We start from the raw sequence: 25,948 nt of genomic DNA, 5'->3' as shown, positions 1-25,948 counted from the left end.
ATAACGTATTGTAAATCTGAAATAAAATCAATTATTAATACCAAAATTAAATCTGAATGGAAACAATTGTGGGAAGAAGGTACTAAAGGTCGTCATTTATTTCATATACAAAAGAAAGTAGGAAATATGGAAATAATAGGAGAAAATCGAAGAGAGCAAGTAGTAATGACAAGATTGCGCCTTGGACATACTGGATTAAATAAAACTCTACGTTTGATAGGTAAACATCCAACAGGTAGTTGTGAGTGTGGTATGGATATGGAAACAGTAGAACATGTAATTATTCATTGTGAAAAATATACAGTAAGTAGAGAGAAGTTAAAACAAGAAATTAGGAAATATGATATAGAAACATTAAAGCTTAATAAGATTTTAATTAAACATAAAATAAATAAAGCAGTTATTGCATTTTTGAAGGTAACAGGATTATATGTAAGAATTTAGATTGGGGGGAGATGCTCTGGTCCACACTCCAGCACAGTAGATGGCGATAATACATCTTAACGTTAGATGTCACCTGCCAATAAAAACCACAAAGAAGAAGAAGAACACTCTTAGTGCTTCCGGATCATTTCACTGCGTTGCCTTAGTCGACTACAGCATGGGTCATTTGATGTGCATAATCGTTGTTACAAGTGAGTATCACTATCAGCACATTCTTTTTTTAGATTTAACTCTACATTTATCATTGATTTAAGTGCCGTCACCGCCTTTGCGATTGTCAAATTAAAATCCGCACGTTTCAAACGGTTTTGGAGGGGGTTTGCACAGTCTTTAAATTGTAAAACATTTAGAGAGGAAATGATGGAATGTTTGTGTAGGAAACAGAAAATGATAATCTGATATACGGTTGTGAAACAGCTTGAAGGCGGGTGTGGGGGTGGCATCTGAAGACTGTATGAATCAGTCATTATACCTCGACTGTCGATGTTTCTATAATTAAAAGCACAACATAGTAAAGCAATTTACTTTGAAAACATATTTACGGTTTTATAGTAATTATACTGATGATAGTAATAACATTCGGCTGAATGAAAGTGAAAGTTCGGGTAATCCAGGTATTTCCCGTGCTCTACGTGGGGGAATTTCCAGTTGTAAGAGAAAGCATGTAGTTAAATGAAAGCTGTCAGGGGATTCCCGCCCCGCGGGATGCATCTGGTTTGGTTAGTCAAACACGTGTTGAGACGTGAAAACTTCCCATGATTAACCAGGAACTTAAAAAAAACCTCAAGAGTTTCGATACTACGGAAACATTCTTCCATAAATAACAAAGCAACACATGTTAAAAAGAAGGTCCCTGATGATGTGCAGAGTTAGATTTTTTTCTCAATTTTACATGTTTTTTTATTTATTTATAAATTTTAGATTTACTATTGCTGTCAGTAGGTTTTGATAAAAGGTTTGAGGAGAACTGCAGGTCTTATAACAAGCAGCTGCCCTGTATGATATTTTGCAATTAAAAAGAAATTAATAAGATCTGTGCCTCACCTCTCCTGCATCCTGGACAGGTTTTCCAGTCTGTAGGGCAACATAAAGATAAACGGTGCAATAACATGCATACACACTCATACCTGAGCACAGTTTGGAGCAACAAGTCATCCCACCATGAATGCACTGAGAAAATACTGTATGTTCACCTTCTTAGTGCAAGTAACAGTTTTACCACTAATACTTTACATTCCAAATAATTTCCCTTTATTTGTGGTAAAGTAATAGTAATCTATCAGATCTAACAGTTGGATGGTGCTGTGGGATTTATGTAAATGGATCATTATTTTAAATCACACATAAATAAATTTATGTCATTAAAAAAACACATTTACGACCTGTTACTTTCCTTTTCTGTTTCCTCAGTAGTTGTTGTGTCGATGAGCTGCAGCTCGCCAGTACAGGACAGAACTTCAGAGTTCTGCTGTGACCAGACTGTGACCTACTCACACGACCTTTCATGTGATGAATTATGGAGCTCCAATGAAATGGTAAAGTTCACCCTGGAAGTTTTACTGTGTTCACCTTAAATAGGTTTAAACATGCAAACAACACCAGCTGACATTTTTATAAGCGACGAGAGCTGGATAAAAATCTAACAAAGCTTAAATAAATCCAACCGTATACCTAGATTTATATTCACATGCCATATTTTTTCTTAAATTTACTCCATCACATCTTCATTTGACCAATCAGGATTTTTGTTTTTAACCAACTGATTGAATGCACATAAAAATCATTAAATGGTAAGTTTATGTTATTGGACCCTAAATAACTGTAGTTGTAAACGAGGTCGGGGTGAACTGCTAAATAAAGAAATAAAAAACATTTTCTGGAATTTTTACAAACTGAATAAAAACAGAAAACTGCAATAAAGAGGCAGCATTTGGTCTAAGTTTTAAACAAGTCCTGGATTAAAGAAATTAAGGACTTAAACTAGTCCAGATTATGAAAAGCAGTTGAAATGTCACTTTAATCTGTGAAACAGGATTTAGAGGAACTGAAACAAAAACATTAGAAAACTCTGTCCTTAATCTCAGAATTCAGAGGAGAAAAAATCAGATTCCTGAGATTGAAATCTGAATTGTGACTTTAATCTCTTTATTCTGAGATTAAAGTCTGAATTCTCAGATTAAATTCTAGCCTGACTAACATTCTTTAAACATTTTTCTTGGAACTAATATTAAAGAGTCAGAATATTTTAACAAGCCAGTCAGTGCACATCACAAACAATTCTTATTTTAAAGGAAATCCATGAAAATTTGTTCTTGCACTTTCTCTCCACAACTCAAATGTTCTGTTTGGTATTTTCAGAACATTTTCTGTGTTGCTCTGAAATAAAACATCAGTTTTTCCATTTGTTCTTGTAGAACTTTGCTATAATCGATGGTGAGACCAAAATCTGTGAATCTCCATGCAAACAAATCATTGATGATGGGATAATCCTGGACAGATGTGTGAACGTGACCGTGAAAACTGTGTGCCATGTACGTTTCCAGCTTTCTATTTTATTTTAATCTAATTCTACTAGAGCTTGAATTTAAAGTTAACTACTTGATAAGGGGTAAAACGTGTGTTTAACCTTAAACTCATCTTTACAGGTAAATGGTGTAATTAAGGAGACTCGTGTGACCTTCAATGGCCAAATGTGTTCTCTCGGATTCACCGATGGGACGACAACGGGAAATAAGAGTAAGTCCTTACTGTGTTTTTATATTTTAAATCTGACTTCTAAACGTTTTTATCTGATATTACTATATACTAACTTGTGAATTTTTTTCAGAGAACCACCAAAGATCGTCCAATAGCAGATAAATTGATTTATTAATCATAATTATAAGAAATCAGATTTTCCCTCAAGGAAATTAACAACCCATTACAGTAGGGCCAAAACAATTAATCGGATTAATCATGAGGAATTGATTTATGAAACATCGTCAACTAGTTTAGCAATCGATTAATTGTTAACTGGAGTACAGAGGCTCGACAATGAATGCAGATGCATTCTTTGCTAGAGATGATCATTAAAGTAATGTTATTGCATTTTAGGCAAAAAAATATATTTTCTTATTTAAAAAAAGAACTGACATGTTTATTTGCGTCTATTAATGTATTTCTAAAATTTTATAAAAAGGCTTATGTGGTTAAATGAAAAATCTGCAGAATATGCTATTTTTTTATCCAATGAATTGATTCAATAATCAATAGAATAATCTATTACTAAAATAATCATTAGTTGCAGCCCTGTATCACATACATACACACTTAGACATACATGCAGAAAAACAGAAAAAAATGGGAAAAGAAACACTTTAAAGTTCTTCTGGACTAATTAATTTGGGTTGTTTTGTTTTATTATTTCAGGTTCTGTGGTGCTGCTGCTCATTTTCCTGACTGGACAGCTTCTGCGCTTCCTCAGTTAGGAGTTGCCTTGTCAAAAACTATGCAAAATACTAAGCCATATAGAAAAGCTGCTTTTTTTCTGACTGCATGTTATTCTCATCTCAGAAAATCTTTAATTCTCGCCAGTTCTTCTTCTTGTGTCATAGCAGCGGTATCTTAGTGTCTTTTAGAAGCTTGTGTCTGTTTTTCCAATGTGACTCTAAGCACTTTTTTATTATCCACTCCCGATTTGTGACCGACGGTGCAAATAACTTCCTATTGTAAAAAACTTATTCACGTCAGATCAAATTTGAATGTATGCACAAACACTGGCAGCTGAACTTCAAAATGCTGTGATATTTTTAGGTGGTGACAGAAACAAACAGTGAAATTTTGAATGAAATTCTAAACAAAGAGCTGTGACTAAGTGGCCAAAAAAGGATTTTCTAAAATATAGAAGGACTGACCTTTTTACTTTTGCACTGAAAAAGAGTCTTAATTGTTTGATGTTATTGTTTTCTGCATCTACAGTTAAAAGGTTTTCATGGAAAAAAGAACAATGGATCTGAAATTAGTTGAAGGAGGAAGAAGCACTTTATTGGAGCATCAAAAAGCATCTCATGGGTGTTATGTCAATATTTCCATAACAGAAGCAGAAACATTGAACAACTCTTTGACTTTGGTGCAACCATTTACTGAAATTGGCTAAATACAGGATATTTTTTATTATAGTCGAATGAACGTCCAAACTAATTGTTTGGTTAATTTTATAAAAACATTGCATATTGTTGTTGATCAGGTGAAAGGAAAATTAACACTACAGTTATTTCTGGATTTTTTAAATTTAGAGAAATAAATAGTTTCAAATTCATAAATTTGGTCAACGTGCCAAGAAGTTTGGAACCCCCGATCTAATGTAGCGGTACAGAGATAAGCAATGGTACGAAATGTTATTCTGACTGGTATAGGCCTCTAAATGTTCTCCATAAATGTGAAACAGGATATCCATATACTGAAAACATTTAATCCAGACTATAATAACACAATTATAATTTAAAAGTGTGCTGCTTGTTCGCAAATATAGCGATATAATCACTTTTAGATTCAGCATTACAAAACTGACATAGTGAATGTAAAAAGTTCAGTCAGTTTTCTAAATAATATGGTGCTTTTTAAAACCATTTCTCCGAACATTAGTCGGCTATTATAAGCTATTTAAAAACTAATACAAGCAACCATATTTCACAATGTTCTTTTGTAAAATGTACTTTTTTTTTTACACATTCCAGTATTTCTGTTTGTTCATTCCAGTGTTATTCTCTGTGTTTTTGTTTTGCTTAAAACTGAGGCTTTAGTGGAAAAGTAAGGTCAGTGTTAAATATTGCAAAAAAGTATGCTTCTAAAAATATTTAAGAGTTTATAAAATATTTAAAGACTTGAACGAATAAAGAAAAACGGTTAAGATAATGCCAACACTGAAAAAGGGAGAGCAAAATTTTCTGTATTGATACGTAACAATGTCACTATTACTGCTGCTGTCAGTACTGTTTATTATTTATATGTTATTTATTATTAATGCTTTTAAAAGCATACCTCATTATAAACCACTTTACCTCAGCTTTATTCTGTTGCTTGTATTTGTTCTCATTTAGTTTCCTCTCATTTGGTTGTTTAGATTAGTTTTTTGTTTTTACTTTAAGGGAATATAAACTCTAAAAACAAAACAAACTATTTTTTTTGTTTCGTTCATTTCTATTAGCTGCTAGATTATAATACAATCAAAAAGATGAGCTCATGTTCCAAAATAAACTAATGAATGTTAAGTATTTGATTTTAATAATTGTTAAAGCACAGTTACACTTTATTCTAGACCAAGTGATCATTTTAAAGGCTCTGTCATTTTGAAGTTGGACCAGCAGATTTTAGATTAGTTAACACTCCTCTGATGCTCTTTTTTGCTCCAGAAACACCTCAGGTCTTCCTAAAACCACTGACTCTCTGGCATTATGCTAAATTATATTGACGTTTAGTTATCTTTTAGCAATAAGAATCTATATTACTGACATCCGGATGGACATAGGAAGTCACACTGTCTACATGAGCTGTCGTGAAATCTAATATTTATACTTTGTCCTTTGTTTTATTATTTCATTTTGTTGTAGTGATTTTTTAACTCATGCTTTAATAATGTGTCTCCATGTTGCAGCTAAAGGAAAAAAATCAAAGCTGTGTAAATTTTATCCCTGCACTTTTTTAACTCAACCAATCATGCATTGACATCCAAATTATTGTATTTTGTTGTTTTTGGAAAGTCTTGCCATATCATGTTCACCACCTGCCAAACATATCCGTACATTAATTTTTATACAGAGTTGCCTTATTCCATACAATGGACCAAGCTTGAACTGTTGTGTTGCTGCTGCTTTATTTTCCTTTGGAAAAATAAAAAATATTTTTGCACACTCTAAACCACGTTGCATGATTTATTTAAACCAACTTGATAATTATAATATTTTAGTGAAACATTTCTCAATGTCACCCTTAAACATATTTGACCTGTTTAGTAGTAGTTATGTGTTGGAGGGAGGTGACAAATGGATTGTTTTGAGTGAGTAAATATGAAACAACAACTTAGACACTTGACACTGGGGTTAAAAATATCAGTTTATCTGAAACAAAAACAAAACATAAACTTTATACTCTTTGCATATTATGTACATAAAATGTGTTTCTTTATTTGGAGGAGGAAAAAATAGACAAAGGAGTAATCTCTCCTAAATAATTTACTTTTTTCTAAGTTTATATCACAACAAATTCAGCTGAATAAATTTGAGCTCCTGCAGGATTTGACTTTTTTCTGGCTCATATGCAACTTCTCAATTGATCAACTTGCTGCAATTTGTACCATCGGTTGTGAAGTTTATTATTGTCCTGAAAGCACAAACCATTTTCTCACATAATGATGCAGATTATTACAATAAACTGCAATGTTGGAAGTAGAAATTCGTTCTGTCTGGAGCGTTTTTCGGGCTCAGATGTTTGAGCTTGCGGGTCCTTTCACCAGGCCCTGCTCTTTGCGCATCACCGGTGCATAAATGCCACAGTCCCGCATCTCGCAGAATCCCGGCACGCCCGGGATCCCGACCGAACCAGGTGGCCCAACCGAGCCAGGGAAACCACGGGGCCCGCGTGGGCCCTCTGTCCCATTTTTGGGTTCTGCTTGGTGACCTTGTTCACCTGGGGAAAAAAAAGTTATGACATTCAGAAAAGGATTTGTGAATTTAGTTTTGTTTTGCATTCCAATAATATTTTAAGTTAGTTAGTTCAATATTTTACTAATTTGAAGAAAAAAGTTTGTTTTTTGCAGTTTTGTGTTTATTTTATTAAGAAATGAGAGAAGAAGAAACTTACCTCTGGGTCCCTGTGGTCCATCTGGACCCTGCAGGCCTTTACCTGGATCTCCTGTCGTGCCTTTAGCTCCCTTCGGACCTATGGATCGAAATACATAAAGCAGCAGAGGAAAAAAATGGAACTGGGAAAATATGGACATATGGTGTGAAGAAATATTCCATTACAGTCATTTTGTTTTCACTTTTCTGTCACACTTTAACGTTTTAAATCCAGCAAATTTTGATCTTAGACAAAGATAAGAGTTAACACAACATGCAGTTTTCAATAAGTTTAATTTATTTTTTAGAAATGGATAAAATGGATGGATAAAAACATTTTTAATTTACAAACTACTCAAACCAGCTCAGCCCTCTGTGATAAACTTAATTGATGTGGAGGAATTTTTACCCACTTTCCTTTGCAGAATTATTTTAATTAAACGTCTGACTGACTCATTTAAGATGTCATAAAGGAATCCAGTACACCTAATAAAGCTCTGACCTGGCTTTAGTTAGGGTCAGAGTTCAGAGTTCATCAATAAGAACTAACTAACTAATAAGAATGGAGAGAGCCGACCCAAATAAACACAAAGAACCGTTTCATATTTAACAAGAAAAAAACTAACATCTTAATGTTCCAAAAGACGTTTGAAAAAATTTTCTAAGATTTAATTTCTTGAAAAATTATTCTGGAATATTAAAGAAATGAAATGAGGAAATTGTTCAAATGAAATAAAATATCAAAAATCGAAGCTGTAGCCTTGTTTTTATTTTCATATCAGTTTGTTTGCTGATTTCCAAAACACTGAAACTGCTTCACACGATTACTGAAAGTAGATTCCTGATGCGGGGAAAAAAGTATTTGACTGGAAAATGACATGCAAATATGGTTATTTATGGATTTTTTTTTTTTGCCATTTCAGAAAACATTCTGTTTGTTTTTTTGCTTCTAAGGAAGCAAAATGAAGTGCTATTTTCACTTACAGTGTGAAGTGGTTGAAGCTGGGACTGTATATCAGAATAATGCTTGTTTTTTCTGCATTAATCATTCTAGAATAGAAAAGGCCTGAACTGCAGTAAGCAGGAATATTTACCTCTTTGTCCCTCAGCTCCTTTTTGTCCCTCCAGTCCTCTCTGTCCTTGAACACCTCTGGCTCCCTTCTCTCCAGCTTTTCCTGCTTTGCCCTGGTTATCAAAAGTAGAAATGTTGGATAAATTCCTCCACAAAGTTGGAAAACTGACTAGAGTCAGTTCTCAGAAACTGGCAAAAAACACACAACTGAGGAGAAATTTATTCATGAAGTTCAGGGAATTATGGGATTATTTTGCAATATAAACATAATTAAGATATTTTATGTGTTTACTTGCAAGTTATTGCAAAAAAAATTAACAGAAGCCTTTTTTAAAAATATATATTTTTAGAAGCACTCAGATCATCTTGCTAAGCAGATCTAGAACAAAACAAATTGGCAGCATGTCAGTGATGAGAACCTGAAGAAGCACTCACAGCTCTGCCAGGTGGCCCCGCTGGTCCCCTGGCCCCTGGAGGCCCAATCAGAGTCCGGTTGTTGATGGGGCAGCCCTGGGTGCACTTGGTTCGGATTGAGGCGGCGTACTGGGCTAAGTGGGCCGTGACCACGCCTCTGCAGAGCTGCAGGATCTGTTCATCGGTCAGACCAGGACCCTTCAGGACCAAAAACCCAATCAGGTTATAATCTGATGCAGAACGTCAACATGGCTTAAGATCTAGTTTTATTAAAACTGATGTACTGCTGTTACATATTTAAGATACAAAAAGTAATTTTTAAAAATTCTTATTTTATCTGAAGTGAAGATAAAATAAGTAAAAATAAATAAATGTGTCCATATTTTCATCTTTCACCTCTAAGGAATGATGAAAACAACAGAACCACCAATGAAACCTCAGCAGGAGGGAATAACAGAAGCAGCCAAAGTGACTGTCTTCACATAACAATATCAAAACTGTCCAGAATAAGATTTTTAAATAGATTTTCACTTTTTTAATCCTTTTGAACATCAAAACTAAACTACTAAACTAAAACCTCAGCAAAATAATATTGTGTCAATATCTTGTCATGAACCAATCAGTTATCTGTTTTGTTTTTGTTTTTTTGCTAGCAAAGTGTGTAATTATCTGAACAGCTTCAGTAAAACATTGTTTTGATATATTTCGCCTCTACAGCTTCTGCTTTATGCAGCTTTTACTCACAGCTGGACCTGGAGCTCCTTTTGGTCCCATACGACCTTTGCCACCAGGGTCACCGATTGGACCGCGGTCTCCTCTGGAGCCAGGGACGCCGGGTGGCCCAACAGGACCTGGGACGCCGTTACGGCCTCCTGTGCCTACTGGTCCTCGCTTGGAAACAAAAATTGATTAGAAAAGTTAATTTAACATCCACAGTGAGTCTGTTAATACTTCATTTATCAGTTTGACCTGAACTACAGAAAATCCAGAATAGAATTTTAAATTCTCCTTGTCACACATAAAGCCTTTAACAATCAGCTCTATCGTTCATCAGAGATCTGATTGTTTCCAAACAGATCACCTCTCTACTTTTAAGACAGGGCTTAAAACTTTCCTTTTTGACAGAGCTTAAGTTAACCTAGTTTATGGTTTTCCTGAGCCGTTTCTGTAGTTATGCTGCCATAAGCTAAAGCAGCTGGAGGACAAACTGACCACTTTTTCTCTCTTTCTGCTTCTTCTACTTTTTAATTTGCATTATTTGTTATTTCAACTGTTAACTTTTGTTTTCTCTCAGCTACATCTGGTCTGGCGTTCTGTTTAGCTTCGCTCCCAAATAATAGATAATGCTGCCATAAACTAATCGTTCGCTGTCTGTTGGTATGAACTTTTTTACTTTCATGAACATAGAAAATAATCCTACATCGGCTCATTAGTTTCTGTTTGTGTATCTGCTCTGTCTTCTCAAACCCCCAGACTGTTGTGGCAGATGCCAGCTTATCCTGAGCCAGGTTCTGGTTCTGCTGGAGGTTTCTTCCTGTTACAGAGGAGTTTTCCTCTCCACTGTTGCTACATGTAGTCTGTATGAGGGCTGTCGCTACGACCAGGAGGAGTGAATGCTGCAAGGCAAGGACTCGATAATATCCTCTGGGTTGCCTTAGGAAACTTTTTAATTAATTGAACTATTTTTTGGTAACTGGGAGGAATTGGAATGGATGATTAAATGGACCATTGTAAATTGCCTTGAGGTGACTGAGTTTGATTAACTTGTTTGCTGACTACAATTAAAGTGAAAAATGTGCATCAAGGTGCGTCTTGTATTAGCTAAAACTTAATGAGAATTAATTTTTTTTACTTGCACTTTAAACAAGGTTTTGTTTAAACAAAATTTGATTTAATCACAAATAACTTTTTCCTATTTCAGACGCTTTCTGAGAGACTTGTGCATTTCTGCATTGGAAATCCCCAAATCACCTGTCCTCTGTCTCCTTGGACACCTTTTACTCCCTGAGAGGAGAAAAAAAAGGAAGAGATACACTATACGTTAAAAAAGAGCAGTTGTGGAAAAGAGAAGTGAAATAAAAAACAACAGATTTGTCACATGACTATGAGACATGAAAAATACCTTTTGGCCTTTCTCCCCCTTCAGGCCTTTCCGGCCTCCTGCACCCTGTGATTTGTAAACAAACAAAGGTGTGAAAAACGAGGGAGTTGAGATTAGTCATAAGTTTCACAAAAACAACACCTGATCTGGTTACAACCACATTACAGTTTGAAAAACCTTTAAAAACAGGAAGAGCAAGATGCAAAAATAAATGTCAACACAGACGGGAAATTCCCTTCGAGGCCAAGGGACATTTTTTTTAGCCACTTGTGAGTTGAAAACATGACTTTTGATGCTACATACAGTACTTGCTGTTGCTCAGGAGACGAGCTGATCATCCTTCAGTCAGAAGGTGATTGGATCAATCCCAGGTTTCTCACATGTTAAAGTATCTTGTGAATCTTGCATCACAAATATTAGAATATTAGCTGGATCCAGAGTTGGTCATTTAGCTCATTTATCATTTTGTATATTTCCTGTTTTGGTCTTTTCGTACTGAATTTTCTTGGGTACATTTGGACCGACAACATTGTTAAATAGATTATTTAAAGCAAGTTTCTACAATCTTCTAAAGTCTAATAAAGTAACTGTGGTTATGAAACTCTATTAGATGTAATGAGCCCTTCAGAGTTTCATTTGATTGGGGGTCAGAACCATAATAAATGGAAGTAGAGGATAATCCAAAGTTTTTAGACCAAAAAGCAAACAATTAATCTAAATTACACATAAGATTTCAAAGTTTTTACAATTATTTTTCATGATAACTAATCAAAATACAAAACTGCCAGGATTTTTTCTCTGGTTGTTATTTGTGATTCTTTACAATCACAGCATCTCACAAAGATCACAGCCTACAGATAAATCCACTTTCATCTCTGAAATCTAACTTCGTGTCAAAAATAGCATTTTTTCATTTGTTTTTTATAAACTTCACCTTCTCGCCATCAGGTCCAGTCTCCCCTTTGGCTCCCTGAAGGAGAAAAATGAGTTAAAAGACGGACATATTTGAAAGGTTTTACGTTTTAATAAGTAAAAACTGTTTGTATATAAAGTAAGTAAATAAAACAGGATGGCATAAAACTGAAAGAGAAAAATTACATTATATCGTAAAATACTTTTTTTGTTTTTCATTTTTTAAAATTACTTCTTCAAATTACTTCAAGTAATCGTTCCTTCCTATTACAGTAAAAACTTTGTAATTAATGGCTTAATGAGAAATAATTTTAGATTTGAACTTGATTAGTTGTTGTTTGTATTGTTGCCCTTCGGGGTACGTACTGTTGGACCCTGCAGACCTTTGGGTCCAGGTTTTCCTGGTATTCCAGCATCTCCAGGTTCTCCTTGAGCTCCCTGTCGGAAAAACAACAGAAATGTAACAAAGTTGATTCTTTATTCAACATTAGCTTTAAGAGCTTAAGAAATCATTCATCCCCATCTACAGACCTTTGAAATCTGGATAATTTATTACAGTAATGTTGCAAAGGTTTATACACCAAACTGTAGTGTAACAGTTTGAAAGAAACATAAATTAACACAGATGAAAATTAGGATATTTTTATTTGGTTGTATTGTAAAAGAAAACTGGAGAAGAAAGAAATGGAAGAAATCACACTGAATTTAGTTTTGTATTAATATTGAAAGTCCTAGTATGTCAAATATAATACCGGCCTGATGTTATTAATTATTGATAGTAGTAAACTAAATAGAAAATCTTCTAAAATAATTCATATTCCATTAATTGTAAACCACAAACTTCAATGTATTTTGTGTAATGGCCCAGTCAAAGTCCAGACAGGCTCATTTCAGACTCTGTGATTATACTGTTAAGTTTAATGGTCACAGATGCTGACAGACGCTCTCCTCAATCTGACTTAGCTTGAGCCAATTTGCAGAGAAATATGGGCAAATGTTTCAGCCTGTAGACGTTCAAAACTAAAACAAAAAGACGCTTCATACTTCTACTTCATGAGGATCTATACCACAGTGTCTCATTTCACATTAACTGAAAAAAAAAATGTTGAACCATCTGCAGCACTGCTGCCAGTTCAACAGAAAGCAACAGAAAGCCAGTTCCCCTCTTGGGGAATTATTTACAGCAATCTGACATTTGACAGAAAATACAGAAGTCTTTGCAAAAATATTTCAACATATAAAATAGTGAGTCACTTATTCAAATCAACTAAAAGCTTAAGCAAGTTTGATAAATTGAAGAAGTTGAAAATCGTTGCCCTCTTTATAGGAAACAAACATACTGAACAAACAGTGTTTTTCTCTGAGGGGAATTCCCTTTCTGGTTTCTGATAAGGTCACTGGTTATGATGACATTCCCACCAAAAACAACGGCTGACCGCTGCGCTTTGAAAATGTCCAACACATTTTATTAATTTATATCTATAAGAACTTCCCTATTTAACATTTCTATAAACCCGAAGTAGGACTTATAGAAACCCTAGAAAAAATCTTGTTCAATCCTATTGATCACTTTAAATCTGTTTGCACTAAAAATAGTTGGGATGTTTACACAAAAAAACCCCAACATACAATAATATATAATACAGACTATTTTAGTTTTATTTGGTGTGTTTTGCAGGCCTTCATGTATTTAGTTTATTTTTACTTTATTGTAAAAACTTATAATGCAATAAAGTATCGTATTGTCTGGAAATATTTAGCTCCTGACTGGGAACTACAAATTCCCAGACAGGAGTTCAGTGGATATTTGCTGTAATGTTTAGCAGTTTCTACAAGTTACTCTTGGTTTTACTGCTAACAGCTGGATGAAATAAATGTGTTTTTTAAATTATTTAACACATGCATCTGATTTAAAATAGAAAAAAATTAATAAATCACCCAATAAATTCGGCTAAAAGTTTAATTTTTTTTTCTTTTCAAATGAAAGGAGTCTGTTTTCACTTCCTAAGACTAAAAGCAGAGGTCAAGACTTCCCAGGAATGCTGATGCTAAAGTTCAAACATGGTATTCATTGAAAAACAAAAGATGAAAAGTGAACAAAGCAAAAGACATAACTTCATAACGTCTCTGTTATTTCATAAGAACCCAACTTTTAGTACAGAATCAAAATTATGCATACTGGCTCAAATCTGTACATACAATCCTACTAATATTTAATTACGTGTTTATAATTGCAAAATGCATTTTAAGCCATAATTTAATCATTGTTATCAATGGGGGGTTTAAATTAAAACCACTTCTTCTAGGCTGATACCAATTTATGGTTTTCTTTGAGATATAGACTCGCAATTACAACTCTGACACATTTTATTACTATTATTTTAAGAGCTGCAACACCTGAAGGAGTAGAAATGCTATTGATGGAGATAGCAATTTTGAATCAAACAAAAAAATGAAGGAATTTATAGCATTAGTCATACAGCCTTACAAAATAATAAAAAGTGGATGCTGTTCATGTGCGCACAAACAAAAAATGGTGGGAGTTTTAGTTTTCATAATTGTATTGAACAGCAAAAAATAAATACTTAAGTAAAAGAAAAAAACATATTTCTGGCCCATTTCAGACCCCTGCTAACTGATTCTTCTATTCTTATAATGGTTATACTTCAACTCTTGGTTTTATTAATTTTTCTGATCGAAGAAGGAACAAAGAATAACCTGAAGTAATTTAAATAAAGAAAGCAACAAACGCCCAGAGGAAGCTGAGGGTTTAGGATATCGAAGGTCTGGGAGATAAACGTTATGTGTGCCGGACATCGACTGCAGGTGGGAAAAAAAATCCTCTGTCTTTGACTGGATATATGCTCTATTAGAGTCAGTAAAATAGAGGACATTGCATGTGCATCATTAGAGGAAAAAAAAACCCAGACTCAGCAATTATCCAGAAAAAACCCCCAAGAGGAAATCATTCCAAGTGTTCATAGTTTCTCTCTGAGAATTTCTCATGAATTGTGCATGTTACCGTCTCCCACTCAGAATCTGGTTCCTGTTCAAAGTGGTAGAAACTCACCACTCTGCCCAGTCTGCCCCGGGGTCCTCGAACACCACGATCCCCTTTACTGCCCTGCACAGGAAGGGAAGCAGTGAACAGACTTAAACATAACCTGGCTGGTTTATAACAACTAATTTATATTTACAGTAATGTGAGATTTACTGCTTCCTTCCTTCCTTCCTTCCTTCCAGAAATTACTCAGTTATGATAGGATGCCAAGCAGATTTGCATAGACTTGTATGACAGGGAAAATGAAACCCACATCAATGTAATACTATCTGGATTGCAACACACAAACATTTCTCCAAAGAAAAACTGCAGGCAGTGACTAAGAAAACAAGATTTTCAGATTTACTACCATCCTCTTCCACAGAAAGAGGACGACAGAAAGAAAACCACAAGGAGGTTTTCCCAGCTGAGTAATTTTAAACCAAGAAGTGTTTTGCACCACAGCTGATAGCCTGAGGAGATAAAATTATCAATTATAATTAAGAAATTATCTATCAAATTTCAAATAAAATTTTATTTGGATTTCAGGATCAAGGCATTTCAAAGTGCTTTACATCAAATCAAACACAAAAATACAATGCAACATAGAATCAACAATAAAAACACAACATCAAGTCAGATTCCGTCAATAAATTTGCAATTGATTACGTTTCAAATACAACTCTAAACAAGTGGGTTTTTAGTTGAGATTTAAATGAAGTCAGTGTTTCAGCTGTTTTACAGTTTTCTGGAAGTTTGTTCCAGATTTTGGTGCATAGATGCTAAATGCCGCTTCTCGTTTGGTTCTAAACAAATTGTTATGATTATTTGATAGGCAGTAGACATATTTTCAGTTACCTTGACACCAAATGGCCCCGGTTCTCCTATCACACCTGGGACTCCTATTGGACCCTAAGTAGGCCAAGCGAGAAGAAGAAATAATCTTTACAGTAACAACAGATGATAAGACCTTTTTTATGGCCTTAACCCACTTACATCGTCCCCAGGGTCACCATTGCTTCCTGGAAAGCCACCCAGCCCTTTAGAGCCCTGAATAACAAACGGGAAAGGAAGACAATAAAGAAGAATAAAGTAGAGATTAGACATGATACACAAGCTTTTGTAAAAAAAAAAAAAATCCCAACATGAAAGACAAAAACTAAACCACTAGTGATGTAATTACTTTGGCAAGTAAAGATCAAGGCCAACTATAAAAGAACAGCATCTAAAAGTTTCATGGTAAAGTAGAAGACCACAGAGGAAGATAGATGAAGATAAAAATCAGGATGAATTTAGCGCTTGCTATGCAGTGTGGCTGGTTACTCATCAAGTTGAAACTAAATATTTATTCAAATAAAATGAATACAGTAAATTAAATAAATAAATGACAAACTTCAGAATGTGGTTTTGATCAATAGTATTTATACCTAATGCTTACACATATTAGTTATCTGTAACTACCATGCTAATACTAAATAAATGTAAAAGTGAAAGTGTTGAAAAAACACCAGTTAAACAGGTTAACCCAAACCAAAAGTAAATATAACCAGACCTCACTTCCCATACATTTTTGTTTCATTTTTGCTTTATTTATATATAGTTAAACACAACAATCCTGATCTTAAAATCTCTGACTTTTGGTTTCAGTTTCAGTCTTTTTTTTGTTTTTGTTTTAAATGAAGCGTAACATCCGGGAAAACCCACAGCAATCCCTTCACAAAGTTCCTGAGAATCTCCACATGAGTCTGCTGGATAACTTATTAGAGACAAACACTGTTTTATATCTAGGGAAATATTACGCAGCACTTGTCATAAGTGTTTATGACCAGTGTTTATGACTGTACCTATAATCATACAGAGCTCTGTCTGCAGAGGGCAGCTAGGGGAACTCCAGAAACTAATGGATTACACTTCAGATTACACACGACACAATGGATGTTATGTCTGGCATGAAGTCACTTTCACTCTGGTATTGTTTATCTGTTCTTACTATCAGACACACATCAGTAGTGAAGACACAAAGAGGTTTTTGGGGGCATTTTTACAACCTAAACTGAAAGTTTCAGGGGCAGGCCTGTTTGTCATTTCATTGTACCAAGATAATAATTTCTGAAGTTTAAAGTAATCCACATGATAAAAATGTTCAGTCTTCAACCTTCAAAGGGGAATTATACTCTGACTAACATGCGCTATCTTTCACTCATCAGATAAAGCAACAGAAAACTCATTTTCTCTTTCTGTGTCAGTTGTTTACGCAATAAAAAAGATTAGATGAAAAGTAGGATTTTCTCCTCTGTAACAGCAAATCTTGTGACTAATCAAATTTCCCATGTGTTGTATTAAGATATGATGTGTTAAAATGTGTGTAATTGTGTTTACATTACCTTAAATTATATTTAAAAACAAAGCATAATTTCTTCTCTGGTGATGCTTCACTGTGAAAGCATAACCAGGTGAAAACAGCTCAAAATAAATGCAACATAGTGTCATTTGTGACAAGCAGGTTTTCTGGAACATTTGGATCAAGAAACTGAATCAAACAATCTACAGATTAGTGGATTGATGTCACTATGAACTACTTATTTCATTTATTTCAAAACTTCAGAAATACTGTAGCTGGGTCTGTAATGTTAAAGTTCACTTTCTCTTTCCACATGACTAGTTGACAGTTTGAATGATGATATATTAAATATGTTTCCAGGTAATCATGCAGGCTTTTGATTACACAGAAAGCTATTGAGCAAAACGCACAGAAAGGTAAATAGTGAGGTTTTGCTGCAGCGGCCAACTCTCCTTCATAGAGAATAACATTATGAATGGGAAAAACCTCTTAGACATTTAGGGAAAACCTGCAGTACAGACCAAAAGTTTGGACACAACCGCGTGTCCAAACTTTTGGTCTGTACTGCATTTTGAGCCTTGTAGCCACATAGAGGCTAAAATTGTATCGGTTCTGATTTCGTAGAATAGATTTTTCTTCTTAGAATGATTTCAAAAATAAAGTGATGCAAAATATTAACAGCTTTGCAAAAATATTTTTAAACCAAAATATAATTTTTTTGATCTATCAGCAACCTTTCGATTTCCTCCCTGACGTTATTAATACTAAGGTCTGTATTATGAAAGTGCAAATCTCCAAAGAGATGTCAGCAGCAGTTTTATAAAATACCATGTTTACACACCAACATAAACTCCCTAAATGTTAGACGTACTTTCACCCTCAGTAAATAGCAAAATGAAAATAAAAGAACTATTTTCGCTGTGGTTCTGTACCTTTGGTCCATTTGGCCCAAAAGGTCCTGTTTGTCCTGGATAACCCTGGAAGAAAGGCAACATTTATTAAAATGTGATGCACAGATGGGAGAACAAAGAGAAATCTTTATTCTCTCTATTGATGCTCAACTTTAATTGGGAAGTTCGACATAAACAAAAAAAGGAAAAAACATTTTTTCACTGATAGTTGTAATGGAAACAAATTAAAGGGAAATTTTCACACACAGTTTGACTGAAAAGGTACAATATTACATTAATGTTCAGTGTGTAATGATCATAGACGAGTTTTCCATGTCTCTAAACGTAAAAACAGGGTTTTATCTTACAGCGTTGCCTCTTTCTCCAACGTCACCTGGAAACCCGGGCGCTCCAGTTTGACCCTGAGAGACAAGATTAAATATTTGATTTAGATGACTCCCGCTTATTAGCTAGCTATATTTAGATAAATAATATCACAAATAGATCATTTTAGAGTAGAAACAAGCTCAGCTACTAAATATATTCTTGAATGTACATTTATAAATGTATTTGAATTCTTGATAAAAAACAAAACTGTTTCTAGTGCTGATGTTAGAGTTTTATTATTTTACCTTGTTTCCATCTTTTCCCTGAGGGCCCTGATTACCCAGGTCACCACGAGAACCCTGAACAAAAAACACACAAAAGACCAAACAAACTATTCAAATAACAAAAACCAAAAGCATTCATTGTTTTAAAAAATATTAACAGAAAATTAATATGGATTAAACATCTTCAAGATATGCAAATTCAGATAAATTCTAAACATTTTCTATCACTTTTGTGCAAGAATTTTCAATTTTACATGAGTATTACATGTAAACATGTATTTGTACTTTTTCAAAATGTTTGCAAACATATATATGTACACTGCAAATTGAACCATTACAAAACAAAAACTACCTTGACACCTTTACCTCCTCTCGACCCCGGAGGCCCTGGGTCACCGGGAGGCCCCTGAGATAAACCAGTGATTAAATTAAATATCAACAAGGTAAGTAATAACAATTCATTGGTTGTAAATCACAAACTCAGCTAACTTTAAAAGTTTTAAGAAGAGGTGAAATGAAATGAAAGAAAAAACATTGTAAATGTGAGTTTAAATATTAAAGAAATATATTTAAAATGTAGTGCAGTTGATTGCATGAGACTCTCAGTACAAAACAGAGTGCTTGAATCTGACTTCTAACATTTAAAAAGTAAAAGTAAAAAATAAAATGAGGTCACATGGAGCTGAAAGTGAAAGTAAAATGAAATCCCAAAAGAAGGCTTTCTATTTCAACAAAGCTTCTTCTATTAAGACCCTAATGGGATATGATCCCACTAATTAACAGTTGCATCAGCTGCTGGCCAGTAAAACCCCCCAATTCACCACCAGCGTCTCTTTTCCTGCTTGGTTTAGTCAACAGAGCAGCATCTGAATGTTGGTGGTGAAGCAGGTCCTGGGTGGTTTCCAAATACGTTTCGGTATCTGTCACCTGCCACAGCACACCTGGTTTACCTCATGAGAAAGTAGGATGTTTAAACTGCTTTTACCTTCATCAATAAAAAAGATTAGATGAAAAGTAGGATTTTCTCCTCTGTAACAGCAAATCTTGTGACTAATCAAATTTCCCATGTGTTGTATTAAGATATGATGTGTTAAAATGTGTGTAATTGTGTTTACATTACCTTAAATTATATTTAAAAACATTAAAAAACCCCAATATCTTCAGTTTTTAGCCAACAGACTAAATGTATCTGTAAAAACAAATTTCAAAGAAACAAAGGCGGCTGGATTATTTCTTCTTGAGGTCAAGAAAGGACTGATTTCCATTTCAAACCTTCCCCAGTTAGGCAGCAGATTTAGTTCCTTACAGTCTCACCAGCAGCTCCTCCTCCTCCTCGCGGGCCCTCCATACCGACATCACCCTAAACAAAGTATTATAATGACAGGAATATAAATACATTTAATTAATTAAACATAAAATCTCCATGATTCACCACAGTTTATGATGGAGTACCACAAGGTTCTGTATTCTCACTGCTTCTATTAGTTGACATTATTATTGTCTTTTGCTGTCCTCAATAGATTTCATACTAGATGGTTCTTATCTGCCACTCTGCACAGGACTTTAATATTTTTAATTGTGAAGATATTAGAGACAAAATGTTTAGCTGGTAAACTATCAGCTTGTCATTCCGCACAATCTTTAAACTATTTTTAAATACTGGCAAGTATCTACCATCCTTTCTTTCAATGCTTGTCTTTAATGGGTGAGGTCATAGCTAGAAAATAATCTCTTTTATTTTAAGACGTTGTGAGTGGGAGGTACCTTCAGACCGAGCTCTCCACGCTCACCTGGGTCACCCTGAAGTCCAGGTTCTCCCTGAAAAAATAAAAATAAAATAAAGTTTGTGTTTTTCCTTCCTTATCAAACATTTTCAGATTAAATAAAATCTAGTGAAATAACCCAATAAAATACGTTTAAAGGTAAAGTTTACTTAAGGTATCGTGTGATTCAAACTGTGCTAAGCCATCGCCATGGTTTCCACCAAAAAACTGACCATCCCGCCAGAGAAACCAGAAGCTCCTTCTTCTCCTTCAGGTCCAGCATCACCCTGCAAGGGCGAAGAACAGTCAGATCTAAACATAATATCATTTTGTTCAGTCTCTTAAATTTCTCCTGCATAGAGAAACACTTGTTTTATTTTGGTAATGGTTTGAAAACTTTTTGTTTTATTTTTTCCATTTTCAAAGAAATTCTTTTGAAGCTAGCAACTAATTTTCTTGTATCTGTTTCAATATATCAAACTGTCCTAGATATATTTACTTCTGGTTTCATTTTCACCTGAAGTTTTAAGATCTTCTTTTACTTTCAGTTCATGCTTATTACGCAAACAGTGGTATTATGGTTAAAACTCATTATTATAAGCTGTTGTTGTATAATTTACTTACAACAGGTCCAGTGTCTCCTCCTCTTCCCCGAACTCCTTTAGCTCCTTTATATCCCTAAAATGAACAGCATGCATTGAATCCTCCCTCATTTCTGCCTCTTCTGTCTTTAGGAAACAAGCAAAATCATGGATTTTAGACTCACCTCTCTACCTTGGATGCCAGGCAGGCCAGTTTGACCTTGTAGACCTCTGGACCCCTGCCAAATAGACAAAAACATGACATGTAAGCTAAACACTTGTACAATCAAATCCAGGTAAATGTAATATTTGGGAATAAATAAAGACGAAGCTTCAAACAATATTTAAAAAGTAATGAGATCTCAAAGCTTCTCCTTCTCTTATAGAAATCTCAAAATGTTTGATCTGTTTGGTTTAAAAAAAGATATTGTTTGAAACTAAATCTTTTTATTTACCAGACAAATAGTTTCCTTCAAGAAGGAATGACAAAAAATAGGGATTATTATGAAATATTTTCCTATTTAAATATTTATTAGAGTCCTTGAAACATCAATAATTAAAAATCAGAGATAAAAAGTTTTAATAACTCTGCACAAAAGCAGCCACAGGAGAAACATTTACTACTTGCAGAAGACTAACTCTTTGGTTTGTCTGTTACTGTAAGCAGGCTGCAGTTTACAATAAAGAAATTAAAGTGACATAACAGAATAATTTTATACCTTTGGTCCTGCAAAACCAGCAAAACCGGGTTCTCCAGGTTCACAGTCACACTCGGTCGGCCCCTCCTCTCCAAGAGCCGCATCACCTCCCGACTCCTCTGAGGAGTCTGTTTCCGGTCCGGCTGGGAATTTAAAAGGTACCTGGAAATAAAACCATTAAAATATCAGCAAACTGTCACGGAAACCATAGAAGACTTCCTGATTTATTTTACTTTAAAAAAAAATCTGCAGCTGAGTTAAAATGTTGTATTTTATGTAATATTATCTGATATTTATGTTAATTGATGTATTTATGATAACATTTATTTTTCAAAACCATCGTAGTAATAACAATGCCCTGTTGCAGTTTTTTTACATTAAAAAACTAAATTATCTCAGCTGACTGAAATGATCAGAATTTGCACTTAGCTTAATACTAAAGAAGAAGAAAAAAATCTTTATTACAGTGTGCTGTGTTACTTCGGCTGACTTTGGCGCCTACTAGTGACAGATTATAGACAGTGCAGAGGTATCAACAACCAGAATAGAAGAAATAGAAATATCTTTTAGTGTCCAATATTGGGGAAATTTCTGTGCCACAGCAGCAAAGTGACAGGCAGTAACGGAAAACAGACTCACACAAAGACAGAATAAAATATAATATATATGAAACAGAATGAAGAATAAAAAAATACTGTACAATATTCCTGTAAGTAAACAGTTGTGCTGAGGCTCTGTTATTATTTTGCACTGCAAATATTTTTGCATAAATTTCAATGCAATGTTACAAAACTTAATTTCATAAGACTGCAAGGCTTTCTCTTCTTTAACTGATTTGTAGCATGCTCACAGTACAGACCAAAAGTTTTCTAATTGAATTCAATGAGAAGGTGTGTCCAAACCTTTGGTCTGCACTGTAAGTTTATGAAAATACAACACAAATATCAAACAAATTAAACCCCGTTGTCAGGACGTTCCAGTCTTACCTGCATGGTCTCTGTGTCCTCCTTGGCGTAGTGGGGCTCTGTGGTCATGGCAAAAGGAAAGATGTCCTCAGTGACCATGGTAACCCTGGGTGGGTCATAATTCTCCTCCACTAGCTGCTGCTCCTCATCATAGTACTGAGTGGGCTCAGGTTGATGCTCTAGAAAAAAAAACAGTTAATCACAAAACTTCAAAGATGATTTTGCACACTACAGCTGCTGCCGGTGAATAAAAACTAATCTTAACAGTCGGTGGAGTCCTACCGGGTCGACGAGAGCCTTTGTCGTTATAGTGGTCGACTGCAGACGACTCATAGGTGTGCTTCTCACCTGCATGGACAATAAGGGACGTCAGATTCAAATGATAAAGACAAAGCTTAAAACAATATTTTAAAAGTAATGAGATCCCAAAGCTGCTCCTTCTCTTATAGAAATCTCAAAAGTGCATCAGAAATTTGACAAAAACTTTTAAAATAACAGTTTATTTCATTTGCAACCTAACCCAGCACAATATTAGAGTTACAGCTTCAGTGCTTGAAAACTCTGACTGGTGTAAAATTTTACAATTTATAATAATTAAAATAATTAAAGAAAAAGTGAAATCGGAAGATTGTTTTGTGCTTTATTTATTTTTTCACTCATTCAAAAATGTTCTTAAATTTTCTCAAGAATTCAATTTAATTTTTGTTTTGGTGAGGATCAAGTTAACTTGGTATTAACAACTGGCTGTTATCCTATGAGACAGCAGTCGGGTACAAACAATGAGAGCAGAAAGATAATTTAAACTGAACATGAAGCAGCTCTGACCTGAGTGGTATCCAGAGTATTCATCCTGGCAGAGAGACGAGGTGACACACAGCAGCAGCAGCAGAAGCCCTGAGAGGAGGGAAACCTGATGAAAACACAAATTGTTTAATATCTACAGACCACACCTGCTTGGGACCTTTCAGCTGAAATAATCTTCATATAGAAATCTGAGTGAGATGAGCTAAATTAAAGAAAATCCATGCAGATTCAGAGTCATATGGTTACTGAAAATCTTCAGATTGCTGTGGAGGTGGACGGACAGAAGGTCTTTTAATCCAACAAGTGAAAAATATTGACTCTATTTGCATTTTTTAGCTCTTTTAATTATTTTACTTCACAGCTACAAATATTGACCTCCTGTATGGGTCCTCTGTGAAATATCTCCACTCTGACCAGTTTACAGTTTACTTTTTATGAAAACGACACCAGGTTTAAACTGTTGCAGGGCTGAAATAAGGCTTAAAGAGGCTGATGGACGTACTGGCCCAGTTTATCAGGATCTTTTACTGAAACCAGGGTGGTTTTAGCTTGTAGATGTGACTCAGGGTGAGAACTCAACAGACTGAGGATTCTTTGTCAGGATGGTCACTGTTTGAGTTTTTCTCAGACTCGTCTGACATTCCTGAAGCTACGCTGTAAGTCTGAAGATCAACCAAGGAAAAGCTCTAAATTATAACCACATTATCAGCTGAAAGACCTGAACACAAAGTCAATAAACAGATGATTGATGAGGATGAAACCTTAACCACAACTTCCATGTGTAAACCTCACACTCAATTTAAGGAAGCTGGGTTGGACACAAATAACAAATACAGTTATTTTAACCTAAACATCATTGTATTCAATTAAATTCCAAGTTGTGTCTTATTGCGATACACAAGAAGAAGGGATACCTTCTACCAAGATTCAGTAATTCACCTTGTAAAAAACATTTAATGCAGAATTTAAAAGTCTGTTAGAAAAAGAACAGAGCGATCAGGGTAAACCAACATCTTCAATGGAAGATACAGTATATTTTATTCATTTTATTTTAATTATGAAAAAGTAATAAGATCTGATAAATGTAGCAAAATGCATACTTTCATATTGAACTTATAAAAATAACAAACCAAGCAAAGTGACTTTCAGAAAACAGAGAAACTTATAGAATAGCAGATAAATGAAGGTTAGAAAAACTATTCTTAACAACAGGTAAATATGTTTATGTTCTCTCAATATGCTAAAAATGGTAATTCAGCAAAAGTATCCATGACACTTTGTATGGGGATTTAAAATGTTTTAAATTTCTGAAGAAATGAGACTGATGACAACTTCTGAAGCTGATTTGAGGTTACTTCTAGGATGACATGAAACCAGTGAAGTTTTTGATCTAACGCCGTTGCAAGTCTTTTTTTCTCCTTCTATTTAAAATTGCCTCGCAGATATTTTCAATTCAATATTTTCAATTCAACCAATAAAATGTTAAATTTGCTTGTTCCTTAAAAGTTCTTCACACAACAGCTAATTGATCCAAGAATCAAGTTTTTTCTCTAACCATCTGATTAATATGCATTTATTTTTGCTCATCCATCCTAAACAAAGTTTGTTTGTAAAGAAAAAAAAAGAAAAAAAGGATACTATATACAGATTGTTTAATCTAAATGGACTTTATAATAAAACAGCAGCATAATAGAGCAAGCAGAACCTGAAGTAATCCTGAATTGTTTCCTCTCACCTTATCCCTGGAGGCTCCCATGGTGTCTCCTCAAACCGCTCCAGACGTCCAACAGGATGTTTGGACAAACTCAGTCAGCTGTTCACCGTTACAGCATTATCTCAGGTTTGACTCGGGCCCGTCTGCCTCCAGGATCCGTCGGGCTCCCAGGTTCTGATGGGATCTTCTCAGTTTTCTACCTCTGGCTTCCCAACAGGGTGAGAAATACCAGATCCAGAAAGCAGCTTCAGCCTAGAAGAACCATGCTGCATCTCTGGATTAAATCAGATGGACCTTCTTAGATATCTAAAGAATTATCTAATTATCTAAGATGAACTGAATTTAAATTCATTATAAATAATCTGAATTTTCGATTGAGCTATACTGGAATGAAAAGATTCGACTTAAACCCTGCTGGATTCATCATGATTAGAAGTGAACTGGAAGCACTAAAACACCTTGACATTCTATTTATTGTATAGTCAGACTTTGAGATCTGACGTGGATTAATTTGGTTAAAATACTAATTGTGAAGATAATTCATAGAAGATCTGATGATAGCTTTATCACCTTAGTTGAGGTTTTTCTTTGAATAAAAAGCAAAGTGCAAGTCTTCTAAAGACAAATCTGTGAGCTTTCATTAAATAAATGGCAGTTTGAAGATGGTTAAATCCCAAAACATAAAAATATAACAATTTAGTTACTTGTGAAACATTGACATAAACCAAATTCCTTCAGTTTAATCTTGTTCCTAATCAAATTACTTAGTTACATTGCTTTTCC

At 34.6% G+C, this 25,948-nt stretch overlaps 1 protein-coding gene across 1 annotated transcript; it reads right to left on the bottom strand.

Moving 5' to 3' along the window:
* Window positions 1–6,518: 6,518 nt before the first annotated feature.
* Window positions 6,519–25,274, bottom strand: zgc:113232 (uncharacterized protein LOC541546 homolog). Its single transcript, XM_044116704.1, has 26 exons — window positions 25,187–25,274; window positions 23,473–23,557; window positions 22,930–22,995; window positions 22,669–22,826; window positions 21,704–21,844; window positions 21,170–21,223; window positions 21,028–21,081; window positions 20,637–20,690; window positions 20,405–20,458; window positions 19,947–20,000; window positions 18,993–19,046; window positions 18,662–18,715; window positions 18,398–18,451; window positions 18,072–18,116; window positions 15,795–15,848; window positions 15,657–15,710; window positions 14,829–14,882; window positions 12,125–12,196; window positions 11,781–11,816; window positions 10,868–10,912; window positions 10,717–10,749; window positions 9,490–9,636; window positions 8,767–8,943; window positions 8,354–8,444; window positions 7,282–7,359; window positions 6,519–7,107 (listed from the first exon to the last, which is right to left on the bottom strand). The coding sequence occupies exons 1-26, from the start codon at window positions 25,205–25,207 to the stop codon at window positions 6,902–6,904; spliced, it is 1,995 nt and encodes a 664-aa protein (XP_043972639.1). The 5' UTR covers window positions 25,208–25,274; the 3' UTR covers window positions 6,519–6,901.
* Window positions 25,275–25,948: the final 674 nt, after the last annotated feature.

Source organism: Gambusia affinis, linkage group LG05, assembly GCF_019740435.1.
Source record: "Gambusia affinis linkage group LG05, SWU_Gaff_1.0, whole genome shotgun sequence".
In the NCBI taxonomy this organism is placed as follows: Eukaryota; Metazoa; Chordata; class Actinopteri; order Cyprinodontiformes; family Poeciliidae; genus Gambusia; species Gambusia affinis.
This window is presented reverse-complemented; position numbering and strand designations above follow the sequence as displayed.

Bases quoted from the DNA above. Each gene is read 5' to 3' on its own strand.
- zgc:113232 (XM_044116704.1), bottom strand. From the start codon at position 25,207: ATGGGAGCCTCCAGGGATAAG. The intron at 22,827-22,929 runs GTAGGACTCCAC...TTTTTTTTCTAG, and splicing joins CAAAGGCTCTCGTCGACCCG to AGCATCAACCTGAGCCCACT. The intron at 8,445-8,766 runs GTGAGTGCTTCT...TTTGATAACCAG, and splicing joins CGGGGCCACCTGGCAGAGCT to GGCAAAGCAGGAAAAGCTGG.